The 13,207-nt window shown below is 43.3% G+C and overlaps 1 protein-coding gene and 1 long non-coding RNA gene across 2 annotated transcripts; one reads left to right on the top strand and one right to left on the bottom strand.

The window, feature by feature from the left end:
* Positions 1-6,401: 6,401 nt before the first annotated feature.
* Positions 6,402-6,905, bottom strand: LOC123172893 (SPX domain-containing protein 3-like). The gene has a single exon (XM_044589786.1). It carries the CDS (start codon positions 6,903-6,905, stop codon positions 6,402-6,404), a length of 504 nt encoding a protein of 167 aa, XP_044445721.1.
* Positions 6,906-7,887: 982 nt separating this feature from the next.
* LOC123172894 (uncharacterized) lies at positions 7,888-12,982 on the top strand. The gene is made up of 7 exons (XR_006485771.1): positions 7,888-7,961; positions 9,026-9,089; positions 9,426-9,483; positions 9,552-9,656; positions 10,665-10,712; positions 11,666-11,745; positions 12,528-12,982. It is a non-coding gene; the product is annotated as an uncharacterized lncRNA (long non-coding RNA).
* The last annotated feature ends 225 nt before the right edge of the window (positions 12,983-13,207 follow it).

Raw genomic sequence — 13,207 nt, 5'->3', positions numbered from 1 at the left:
GAAGATCGGCGCTTCAGCATTAAGCTCGGGGAGACCTTCAATTGTGAAACGGTACGCAGCAACGAAAAGTGTTTTTTTCTCCATTAAGCATGACTTCAACTATTTCAACGTCTAATTTTGATATTTTACAATTCGACTAGTTTATCCCATGCCATGCAAGACGCTATGTCTTGGAGAGGATGGGTTTTGAAGACTATGAAAATTTCGAAACAAAGAAAATACACCTAAGGACCCATCATGATATAGATTTTGAAGTAAACCTGTGCAATGCTCAGAACGTAACCCATTTTGGTTGCCAAAATTGGAAAGCACTTTGCAAAATGTATGGTTTTTATGAGGGTATGATTGTCACCATGGATCTTGGTGATCCTGACAGCGAGGAAGACAATATGGACATTTGGGTCCTTGTTGATACGCTTCCGATTGTACCGCTATGTGAGTTTCTCAAACATAGTTATTAACTAATTTATATTGTTTATTTCAAAATAGTTGATAGCTTATTTCCATTGACAGCTTATTTTGATTCTTCAAAGACTGTGCGGAAGATGGTAGATAAAACCCACTACACCGAAGGCACCCAATTAACGTATAAGGAGAAAAATCATTTGATCGCATTTTGTACTCTTCTTGAGAATTACATTGACTATTATCGAACTCCTCCAAATTATGGTGAATATGTGCCACTAGTGCATGTGTTGAACAACGATAACTTCTCTGGAGATACCCTGGTAAGATATTTTACTATTACGACATCCGTGCATTTTTTTGCATACTTCTAAAACTAGTACATCATTGCTAACTACGAAGTTATTATTATGTTTTTCAACAGAAACTCCCGATGGATTGTGTGCCTCATCTGATGTCTCTGCATGGTCGCATCTCAGTTCTGAACATACTGCCAGGTAAATCTACGGAGCTCACCTGTGCATATCGGATTTCTAAAACCCGTGAACACATGATCATCAGAGAATGGAAGAAATATATGGACATTCGCAAGGAGGTTCTTGGAAGTAACATTTAGCGAAAGGCAAGAATGGGAGACAGGCTAATCTCCATTCTCCATAATGGAGAGTCAGGGGTTATCTTGTTTTTTGTTATTTTACCTTAGAAAATGTAGTAGGTCTTAATCAAATGTAATAGGTCCTATGAGGTACAATATGTTTATTATGTGGTAATGTGTTAGAGTTGATAATGATGATCTTGAGGAGGTGTTATGTGATGTCAATGATGAAAACGATGATATTGAGGAGGTGTTATATGACAATGATGTATTATGATGCTAAGTTGTTAATGATGTGATGATGATGATGATATTATTGTATCATTGGGTGAAAGAACCGCGGATTAGTTTCAAGTGGATGGACATCCACTTGAAACTAGTCCACGGTTCTTTCACACCATGATGTAATAACTCATTATGATGTAAAAACAATCTCTAAATTCCTGTTGTATGAAAACTTGTGTAAAGGTGTATGAATACAACATGAAAAAGAAAAGAAATAAAATACTAAATAATAGTAGTAGCGCGGGTAAGGAGAAGCGCTACTACTAATTACCAGTAGCGATGTTCTAAAGAACCGCTGCTACTAAGTCAATTTAGCAGTAGCGCGTGTCAAGACGCGCTATTGCTAAGCATTAGCTGTAGCGCCTTATCAGTAGCGCTCCTGCCCGCGCTACTGATAGGCCCAAAACCCGTGCTGCTTCTAGGCTTTTCCCTAGTAGTGATAGTGGGCGAACGAGGCACACCCGTCCGTCCCCGACGCGAGGATAAGGACACCACCCCCGCGTCTCCTCGGTCTCCTCGACGCCTCCCACACACTTTTCCCCCTCCACCTTGCTCGCTTGTCCTCTCCCTCGACGCCTCCGCCGAACCCGAGTGTCGTCGTCGCCATGGCCGTGCCATAGCAGCGGCCACTGTCCTTCCCACGCCTGAGACCATCGCCAGGAGACGCGTCGTCATCCACTGCATCGCCTATGAGGTCGCCTTCGAGCTCTGCCCTGCTTCATCACTGGATCACCGCCATATTCTTCCTCCGACCACCAACACTCGCTGCCATGGATTCGCCACCTCTACTGCTCCTAAACCCTCGCCGACCCCTCATATGCCCTCACGATGAGCCTCCCTTCCTCTCCCCCTCTTTGTTGCCACATGCGCCTTCTCTAGGCTCGATCCCCTCGATCTCCTGCTCCGACCATCACTATCATGCTCGCCGTCGTAGCCATCGCTTGCTTCCGAGCAAACCGAGCACACTATCATGCTCAGGGCCTCACGACGAAGCCACCCGTGCCCTTAGACCGCCTTGTCGTACCCCGCAGTGTCGCCTCCGTGGAGCACGCGTAGTCGCTGTCGCTTGCCATCATTGCCCTGCTCAGCTCCGACCACCCCAGCTTCTGCAGCTGCTGTCAAACGCGTGTCCGATCCCGACCAACCGCGGGCAAAATGGTGCCACGTAGCCCTTTTTCCGACAGCTGTCCGAATGCAACCGTCGCAAACCTCGTCGCGGGCCTCAACTCCGGCGACCATTCGGTCCATCTCCGGCACCAGCGAGTAGCGCACAATCCCAGGAGTCCAATGGCGCAAACCACGCCCGATTTGGCGTACCGTCAAGAGAATACGATGGTCGTCTGCCGCCGGGTTGGCCTCGCCGTCTCCAGCGGTGATGACGTGGCACTATCATTAGCCGCTAATAAGGCGGTTAAGTGCCCCTGTCTATGACAATGGGCCCCGCAAGGTTTACCACTCTGGTTAAAAAAGTAATTGGTTAATTAAATTAATCAGGGGCCTCACTGGTCAGTTTGACCTGGCCACGTGGGCATTGAATGTCCCTAGTCGTTAGCGGCTGTGTCCAACTGATAGTGGGCCCCCACAACCCCTGTTGAGCAGTCAGCCGATGACTTGGACCCGCATGTCAGTCTCAGTGGGTAGCCCACTGGTAGGTGACAATTTTTTTTACTGTTTTGGATAATTCAAATTTAATAACTAAAATTATTCCAAAAATTCCAAAAAATGTTTAAATCTTTGAAAATTCATATAAAATAATCTCTAACTCGGATGAAAATAATTTATATATGAAAGTTGCTCAGAAAAATATGACGAATCTGAATGTGCTATCCACATACCTGTCACATTCCTCCAACAATTGCAAGCATGGAATCTCCCCCTCCGTGTCATCCGTCCGATAACCGCCAAAAGCCGGGAAAACATTCCCAAATGTTTTCCCGCTTCGTCCGTAACGTGTAGCACGGCAATAGGTCACCCCTAGCAAAATATATTGCCATGTCATGCATCACGATGCACTTTTTTGCTTTATATTTATTGTTACTTCCCCCTCTTCTCTCCGGTAGACACGGAGACCGACGCTGCTGTCAGGTACGACTACACCTTTGACGACCAGTCCCTCCCGTAGAGCTTCTAGGCAAGCAAAAACCCCTTGATCATTCCTATATCGCACATTCTGATGGATAGTCTGTTTTTGTAACCAGCTATAGTTACTTTACCTGTTGTCCTATATGCTTAGTATATGTTAGTTAGTGATCCATCAGTGACCTCTCACCCTTGTCCTTGTTGCCCCGCTTTATTACTAGTGACTCGATCAACGTGATCGATGTGTCGAGACCAACACATCACCAAACACCCCCTTAGTTGTACTCGGAACCTCGACTGAAATTCCTCATCAGTTATTCCTCGTCACAAACACTAACACTACGAATAATTCCACATTGAGTTAAAAAATAAATAATCATGTTGAATAAATGTTTGAAGCCACATAAATATCCAACATCTCCCACTTGGCTGAAACATAATAATGAATATATGAAGTTCCGGTGGATGTCGTTATTATTACTGGGTGGCGGGTCCTGTTAGCAATCTTAAATCCCTATTTTGATATGTGCAATCATTACCAAACAGTAAATAGTCAGATGATATTTTTTAGCTAATGTAGTATTAATAGCCATCGAATGTGTCATTTTAGTACCTCCTTCGTCGCAAAATAAATACCCCAAGCTTAGTACAACTTCATATTAGAGTTGGTATAAAGTTTAGACAATTATTTTGGGACGGAGAGGGTTTATATTAGTTGCGGGCATGCGTGTTGGGAAGGTGGCATGCGTAGACACGAGCACGACCTGCCCTCCCATGTAACTAGTTCATGGTCAAAAGCGAGCGAAGTAAGGTAGTGAGGGTGTCCACATCGAGAGATTAGTTTAAAATATCACCTTGCGGAACGCGCTTCGAATTAGAAGTGGAGGAAAGATTCCCCCTCCCCCTCTCCCGACCGCGCCGCCCCCGCGGGCGGCCGGCCGTGCCCCGATCTCTCCCCCCTCCAGCCCCCCCTCTCCCCTTCTCCCGGCCACCGTCGCTGGCGCCCGCGGCCGGCCTGGCCCCGGGGTCGCTGGTGGCGGCGGCCCCCCTGCCTTTCCCCTCCCGATGGCTCTCCGGCGCGGGGCGGAGCTGCGCCGGGGGGTGGTCCTCGGCGGCGACGGTCTTGCTGGCGGCGGGGTACCTCGTCGCAGGGTGGGCGAGCGGCTGGACGGCGGCGGCATCGTTGGCGGCGGGGTGGCGCTGCAGCATGTCCTGGCGGCGGAGTTCGGCCCAGATCTAGGCCCTACGGAGCCCATCTGGTCTTGGCCGGGCCGGCGGCGGGGCGGGTCGGCGGCGTGATTCCCGAGCGGCGGGGGAGCGGCGTTGCGCGACAGGGGCTGGCGGTGCCGAAGCCAGCCTGCTGCAGCACTGCGGGCGGGGCTTAGCGGGCTCGTTTCGGGCCCGGCCGGGCCAGGGGTGGCCTGGTTTGCCCCGCTGCCGTGTCCGGTCGGCTACCGCGACGGTGCCGGAGGCGTGGGCTTCTCGCACGACGGTGGTGGAGGTGGTTCCCTCCCGCTCGGCCTTGGTGCTGCTGCTCTCGGCGTGTGGCGCTTCTCTCCGGTCTTCTTGGCCTCGTGTTGGTGCTCGTAGCGAGACGGCGTGGGTGGCGGCGCAACCTCGATGGCGCACTGGGCGGTGGTTTGGTTGGGAGGCTCCGGATGGGCGGTGGTGTTTGGCGTGCGGGAGAAATCCTTGCCGGCTCGTCCGGCTCCGATGCGGTGACACCGGCGGGTGCCACCATTCCTTCTTGAAGGGTGTCGGTGGTAGCCATTCTTCATTTCCCTCCGCGTACCGGGGGAAACCCTAGGACTCGTCCGGGCAGCAGCGTCGTCGACGTCGCATACCTTCTTGGAGGTGCTGCTTGGTACGCGGCACTCGGAGCCTCGGGCTGTGGTGTGTGTCTCTGGAGGGCGTAGTGGTGGCGGGCCGTCCGCGCTTAGTCGAGCTGCCGTTGTTGGCATTTGTTTCTTCTTCCTTTCTTCTTTGGGCTTGTTGTGCTGCCCGCCCCAGCATCGCATTTGTACTGTTGGTTGGTGCTTTGGAATACAAAGCGGGGGGAAACCCTTTTCGGTAATATCACCTTGCGCTGCCGCGGTTCAATGATATGTGTCATGGCCGAGTTCGTCACCTTGAATTGATCACGTCTACACACTTGTTATCAGGTGGACATTTTGGTGCCATCTTCGGCAAGGGCAGAAAGGAGGCCGATGGGACGCTGATGAAATACAGGACGCGGGCCGTGTGAAGGGGACTTTGAGGCTATGCTTATTAGGTAGTGGCGTCCAAATTTTCTTTTGATGGAATACACGGGCATGTTTGCTAGTAAATAAAAAGTCTGTAATATGCGTTACTCGTAAGATATAATCTAGCGCCGGTAAGTGGCCATCGATACATATATATAATCTGGCGTTTGCAGGTGCTTCTTTCCATTACAGTCAATTCAGTGCAATTTTGAATCTTGGGTGAGCAGTGTACATTCGAAGGGAAAAGACAGACAATAGGGTTTTCAATGTAATTATATTGGTTTTGTTGGTCTTTTTGCGTCTAGTTGTCTTTCCTTGGTACAGTACAACTACTGTTTTCCTTAATAATTACTCCCTCCGTTCCATAATGTAAGCCTTTTTTGATACTAGTGTAGTGTCAAAAACGTTTTACATTATGGGACGAAGGGAGTATCAAATAGTATAAGATGCCTTTGAGTGTGTTTTCTAAATAAATAAAAAGGCAGTCTTGCTAAATCTTACTCGAATGAGACTTAACTAAGTCTCGCAGTCGAAGTTGTACTCGTGAGATCTTATATTAAAATCCGTGCAAAATTTTCTTTTCAGTTTTTCTTTTTTCCTTTTTACATGTTACATCACTCAACCGAGACATCACTTGGCAAAATTTTCATTTTTTTTTTACATGTTATATCACCTGGCAAAATTTTCTTTTTCCTTTTTTGCTATTCTTTTTTACCTATCCATACCCAAAATAAAGTCTGCAATATAAGCGGGCATCGAAACATATGTATAGGTACAATTAATCTTACGTACTGTCAAACCACCGGAACAACACCACGTGCCTCAGATTGAACGAGATCGGCAACCTGGATGGACACATGCTCCGTCAAGGTGGTCTCCGTTTCCAAGGGTGGCAGCGAGAAGTGTCCGTACGTCCAGCTCCCACTGCGGAGCTCCCTCATGGCCACCAGCGTCGCGACGGTGTTCCTTAAAATACCCTGCTCCGTTGCCATGGGAGTCAACTCAGTGTCGGTGCAGTGCTTCCTCGTCCATGGGTCACCACTGTTGTCGGAGGCGAACACGGCCTCCATGGTCTCCTCGCACTCGCGGACCAGCCTCGACATGAGCTCCGTGGTGTAGAAGGGCTGCTTGAGCACCTCCTCGATGAAGGGCAGCCGGAGCAGCCGCCCCGTACGCTTGTCGTACTTCTTCAGGATCTTGGCCAGCCCTGCATCGTGTAGCTCTAGATGTTCAATGATATTGGCCAAGTCATAAGACCAGTTGGTCGTGGGGAGAAATGGTACGACTGACCAGCCCATTTGGCTTAATAGAGAATATTCTCTGCAGGTCAAATCGTACAATTCACGTTAGTTGCTTTTTTTGTAAGACAAATTAACGCAGAGCTGATTGCGTACTCTGTGATGCAGAGCTGTTTTTTTATCATGTTGTTCTCATCCTGCTCACTGTGATTTGTGGGAAATATCTACATTCTGGTTTTGTTAAGATATAGAGCCACTATTTTTATTCTGCATTACCTCGTGAGTCTTATTATATGGATTAAGTAAAATGCATTTCGGTGTTGGTTATGTATTGCGGTGGGAATTCTTGAGTTCAGGCTTTCAAACCAGTAGGTCTGAGGCAGGGCATTGCCAGGAACTGACTAGAGTTGACTGAACTAAACGCAGGAATTGCAGAGATTCAGAGCAAATCGATGCAAGTTTGCTAACATATGAGGAGCACCTTGCTTTGGAGATGTTGACGTTTGACCACCACCACTGTCCAGGAGGTCTCTCGAGATAACAGACCACACCATATCCATGTACGGTTGGGTCAAATTCTTTCTTAAATCTTGCTTCCAAAGTTGCATGACCTCTGTTCATTACGACTTATTCCTTAAATCCTTATTTGAACTCTTGGTTCAGGAAACAACTTTGTAGTTGTGCCTCTGTACTTTAGGTGAGGGGCTGCACCATTGATTACCCAGTATATTTTAGATTGGATTTCGTCTTCTTAGCAATCATCATTAGCTAGGTAGCTGTACATGATCTGCTCTTTTAGCAAAATCTAGAAGTATCAAATGCAGTGCTCCATATTAGTAGTTATTTGAAAAATATGCCATTGACTTCTTTGTCAGGTCTGTTTATGTGCACATGAAAAAGGGTGGTGGCGACGAAGAGGAGCACGTGGGACCCCCTTCTCCGCCTGGTGCTGAGATCCCTCTCTGCCTGCCACTACCCTCAGATGTTTCATGAATTGCAGAATGTGATTTTTGTAGCTCATGGTCTTTGTTTTAGGTGATAAGACCAGGGATGGGCTCATTAGCGTCAACCATGTGAAGATGATTAGAAATTTGACTGGAGTAAAGCTTCTTCATGGTATATATTACTAATATTTTTGCCTAAAATATGGGGACACATTTAAGAAAAAGTATACTGGATGTATTTTGTTTTATTGTTATCTCCACTGTATGATAGTTTTCTACGTGGCATTTTGAAGTATGAGAACATTTGTTCCTTGAGAAATAGATACATTGCTCTACTGAGTTTCTTGATACATTGTTGTCATTTACTTAAACACAGAGACACCATTGCTCATTTGTATTCTATTTTTGTGTGTACATGTGTGCTTATTGGGTTGGAGTGGGTGACAGTAGCCACCTGGCAGAAAATATTTTTCTTTGTTTGAAATTCAGATAGAAATTAAAGTACTCTTTCAAGTAGTAGTTTCTCCATTTGTTGCTCCAGCATGGCTGTTCTTTTTTCAAGGTTTTTATTTATTCGACTAATAGTCGTGAAGACTAATTTTTTTGTGATGTATTCCAGGAGGCTTAGTTCAGTTAGGTTTGGTCATGTATTTCAATATTCTAATCTATCCATCATTTCCAGTATACATTTATCTTGAGTGAAATATATTAATGATGCACTTATATCGTTTTGGCATGCTCTTGGGTTCCTTTTTGGTTGTTTCTCACTTGCCAAAATGGTTCTGTATGGTTCTGTATGGACTGATTGACTTCTCTTTGTTTTCGTTCTTGATTTTTTTCAGTTCATATCAAACCAATATTATGTGCATATAGCATGGTGAGATTATGTCTTAAAGATGGTCTTTTTGCTGGGGATCTTGCGGCTGCTAACCGTTCCTTGAGATTCTTATTAATTATGTTAATGTTAGTCTTGTGGGTACTTCTACCACTACATTATTCTTGTCATTTTAGTCCAACCCCCACATAGAATCAGAATCAATGATGTGAAAGTGGAATGTAGGCGGGTCGACGCAAGCTAACCATCCATATCTAGAACAAAATATCACTATGATTTCTAGAAAGTAGAATGTGTTTGTATATTTTCTGGATTCCCAAGGATGGAAGCACATTTGTTCAGTTATATTTTGTTTATCTCCTTCCTATTTCTTACCACATTTTATATGTTATCTTGTGCAGGGTGCTTTGTGGCATTACAAGAGCAATGCTATTGCCATCACATTCGGGAATCGTTCCCGAAGAGGTGCATTTCCTCTTTATCACCTGAATTGTTTCCTTTATACATTTCCAATGCAACACTAGACAACTGAGCTTCCATTAATCATTTTGTTGAAAGAGCATTTTCTAAAAAAACTGTTCTGTATTTAGAAGATACATGTACCTCAATACCATGATGAATCAATTCCACCAGTTTGATCTGTTCTGAATCTGAATGTGTTCGAAAACTACATGTCCTTCTAACATGTGTTTGAGAGTCAAATATAAAATACATTGTATTCATGTTTAATTTATATTTTGTAACTCGGTGAGGACCTCTTTTCTCAACCTTTTCCTTTTTAATGTTTGCTTTAATTTTCAGTGAACTGACCAGATGCAAGGTACAATGAACTGAAAGAAGAAGGGCATTCTCATCAAAGGTACATTTATTGGTTTGTTCATGTTACTTTTTTTACTTTGTGCTCACTCCGTTGACGGTTGCCTGAAGGAGGACCAGGACGTCGAGTTAAGATGGGTTGCCTCTGATTCGCCTTGTTGCGATTGGGATGCCTCGCCTCCTTGACACCCTCCTTGAGACTCAACATGAGGCAAGGTGAGCTGGTCCGGCATATAAGTTACTTAGTTTGATTGCTACATCTAAAGTTTATTTCTGCTTCTACTTCTATTTCTACTTTATTTCTGTATTTACATTTAAATTATTTCTGCACCTACTTTATTTCTCTTCACTCTCTATCTTTCTCTGTTTAGTTCTGGATTAGGCTTATATGAACTACTTAATGTGACAAAATATCTTAAACAAGCTCTGTGATTCCTATACTCTCTTATATTATCAAAGAAAAAAGAACTGCTCTTATATTATATTTGTTAGTTCCTTTATACTCCAAAAGAAAATAGAACTGACTAACAAAACTCTGTCAATGATGAATAATGCAGTGTATATAATTCTGGGGCCCCTTTTGTTTCATTTGTTGCTCAGTTAGCTTGTTCTTCTTACCTGTTGTTCTGATTTTTTTGGGGTGCTATATAGGATACTATGGTTGAAGATTGTTCTGATTTATATCGATGTTGTTGATTATCAAAATCAGTGGATATTATCTAGGGTGCTTCTCCTTTAGATTTGATGTACCATGTCTTCCAGCTTATACTAGATGATTTCTTTCAATGTTTTTTGATAATTACGGATATGTATCTAATAATCTTATTTTGGCGTCAACAAATTACTCATCTAGCATTTCTTCTATTGCGGTTATGTATCTTTTTCTTTACATGGTTACTGCACTATTGAAGTAGTTGTATTCCGGCCTCTTTCCATTTGACCTTGCAATTATGTTGACTTATGGTGAGATAACCTAGAGAAGTATCGATGTGTATCTTCAGTTCATAGTTGTCCTGTTTGTTACTACAAACCTGAAAGCTATAAACTCAAGATGTTCTTCTCACATGAAAGTATAGTCTCTCTTTTGATTTATTTTAATTCCCATTTCTGGCAAAAACTAAATAATGTACTGAATTGTAGTTTTGTATTACTTATATATTATTTCATCAAGCAGTGGTATGCATTGGCATCCAGTGATGTTTATTTCTATGGAATGTTTGATAGGTAATTGCAGGAGTTGATGATATGTATCGTCCAGCACCGTTACTTGAGGTAACCTATTTAACTTTATAACCGAGTAAATCAACTGAATTTTTCCCATGGTGAGCTAGCTTCAACTGTTCCTGTTTGGGTTATGTTTATCAGTAGTTGTAATAGTTCATGGTGTGGTCAGTGCCATTTAACATCATATTCTGCCTATGGTATTAAATATTTTAGATTAATCTCAAATATTGGATTTTGTCTGAATGTTGGCCATCGACTGTCATATTGTGCATATTTGTGATTCAGATTTCTTTTTATGCCATTGTTCAGACATTACTCAAAATCTCCGATTTGTCAAAAACTGTTCTTGATTAGATGATAATGTGATATACATGGTGACTGCTATTAAATGAGTCCATCCACTTACACCCTTATAAGCGAGCAACTATTTGATGGTAAATCTGTAACCCATTGTTTCCGACTTATGCACGTACTTGGTTCGGCCTATAAATCTGTAGCCCATTGCATAGCTGCGACCGTGGTTTGGCATGCAATTCCTGCTGGCTATGCTGATGGCCCTACCGCTGTGATTGACGCCGATGTCCTTCGGTAGTGACAGATGTTGCACGCCAGATAGGTCTCGACGGCGTGCAATATTTAGTTTTAGCTTTATTGTGTGAGTTTTTTTTTGTGTTTTTCTGGTTTTCCATTGGTCCTAAATTGTACATCGAAATCAGTGTAGATGTATTAAGAGAGATGAGCTACTATGTAGGCATTAGTTGTTTTTGTTATGTACCTGGTTACTTAATAATCGTTCTTAATATTGAAAAGGGACAGAAATAAGCTGAGTATTTGATCTGACTTGGTAGTGTTTGCCGGTTAACGCATCTATGTCATTAGACCAGTTCTTTTTTCTTCTCACAGTTTGTCATTTAGAATGATTTTTTAGAGGAACCAGGAACTGGTTCCTGATTCACTTTGTCCTCTTTGTTGATGATCCTTTTCTTCCTATGGTTATGCAGGCTTGAGTCTCAGTTTGATCTTACAGTTCTACGGCTCAAAGGTTGATGACTGCCATGAGGCACTACGCAGTTAAATCTTCGTAAGTTGTTGACCATGAACTTTTCTTCTTAATTATTTTCATCTTCTTAGCCTTGCCACATCATCTCTTAAAAATAGTTTGAATCCATCAACTGTGTGCTCTGCCTATGCAATTCATTGAACCGTAAGATTAAAACCTTCATAAGGTGTAGCCCTGTCTCCAACTACCTTCTGAATATTAACATTTTTGTTGGAAAAAGAAGAAAGATTAAATCATAGTTTGCACTAAATGAAAATGAGTTTTTTTACATTTTGTTCACTCACTAGGAGGGTCACTATTTATATGCTTGCTTCAACTTTTTCCGGATCACCATGTAAATCATTTCTACAGGAGCTCTGGAACAAGAAAAACAATAATCACAAGGATGGAGGCTTAACATGTATTTTGTTTGCCATCTGGTGTTTATCTAATTTTTTCATGGGTGACCAAAACCAGATTACCTTTTCTAATGTTAGTATTGGAGTGTTATCTGCAATGGCATCTACTATATATACTGAAAGTAGTTTTATTTATCTTTAGAACTTGATATATTTTCTAAAACCACTTATTATGCTTCTATTTGTATCTATGACTTCTTAAGCAAGTCAACACACACACAGGCAAATAAACCAAACTGCCGGTAGAGTCACTGTATACAAGGAAGCTTGGTTGTTTATATTTTCAGAAAAATGGATCTATCATTATTAAGATATGGTCAACATGTATATATTTGGTTCTACTGTGCTCTCGAGTGTTGCTTACCAATGTGATTGCTTAATGATTACTATGACATATCTTGCTAGGTCCAAGCTGACAACAATCCTCTTGGTCTTAAAAATTTTGTCGAGGCGGCAGGGATCAAAGAATAACAGATCTGGGTCTTCGTCTTCCAAGATTAGAAGGGGGAAACCATCGCTCACTCTCCATATGCTTTAAAAGCAAATCTCAAGTGCATTGCCTATACAAAAATAATTTTGTGGTCATCTATCTCACAAACTATTCACATCAAGTTCATATGGAATGGCACTCATGGAGGCAACCAAACCAAGCTATCTATTGTATGCCTAACTATGGCTTCGTAGTTTTATCGCCTCCATTGCCATTGTTAGCTAATTAGTTTTTCTATTTGTATGACTGTAGTGGATCCTGCCTTGCTTCTGGCACGGGTTAACTTCGATAGTCTCATGCCCATGTTTAACTTGATGATGCTACTCTTCTGGCACATATTGAATGTTTCTTCTTACTCTTGAACCGGCCAGATAATCGGTTGTTCTATTACATGTGCTAAAACTTGCCTTCATACTGATACATCATGCCGTTTGATCTTTTATCGGTTGACCATATCGTTGGGACCGGCACCCTCGCGCCAAGGCGCATTGCCGATCTAGTATTCCATTCCAGGAAGACTCAGGACAGACATGGAGATTTATTAAACCTCTCGATCGAGTTTTCTCCTTCCTCTTTGGGCTCTGTCCATGGAAGG

Source organism: Triticum aestivum, unplaced genomic scaffold (assembly GCF_018294505.1).
Source record: "Triticum aestivum cultivar Chinese Spring unplaced genomic scaffold, IWGSC CS RefSeq v2.1 scaffold57107, whole genome shotgun sequence".
Lineage (NCBI taxonomy): Eukaryota > Viridiplantae > Streptophyta > Magnoliopsida > Poales > Poaceae > Triticum > Triticum aestivum.
Note: the sequence above shows the minus strand (reverse complement) of the source record. Positions and strands in the feature narration are given on the sequence as shown.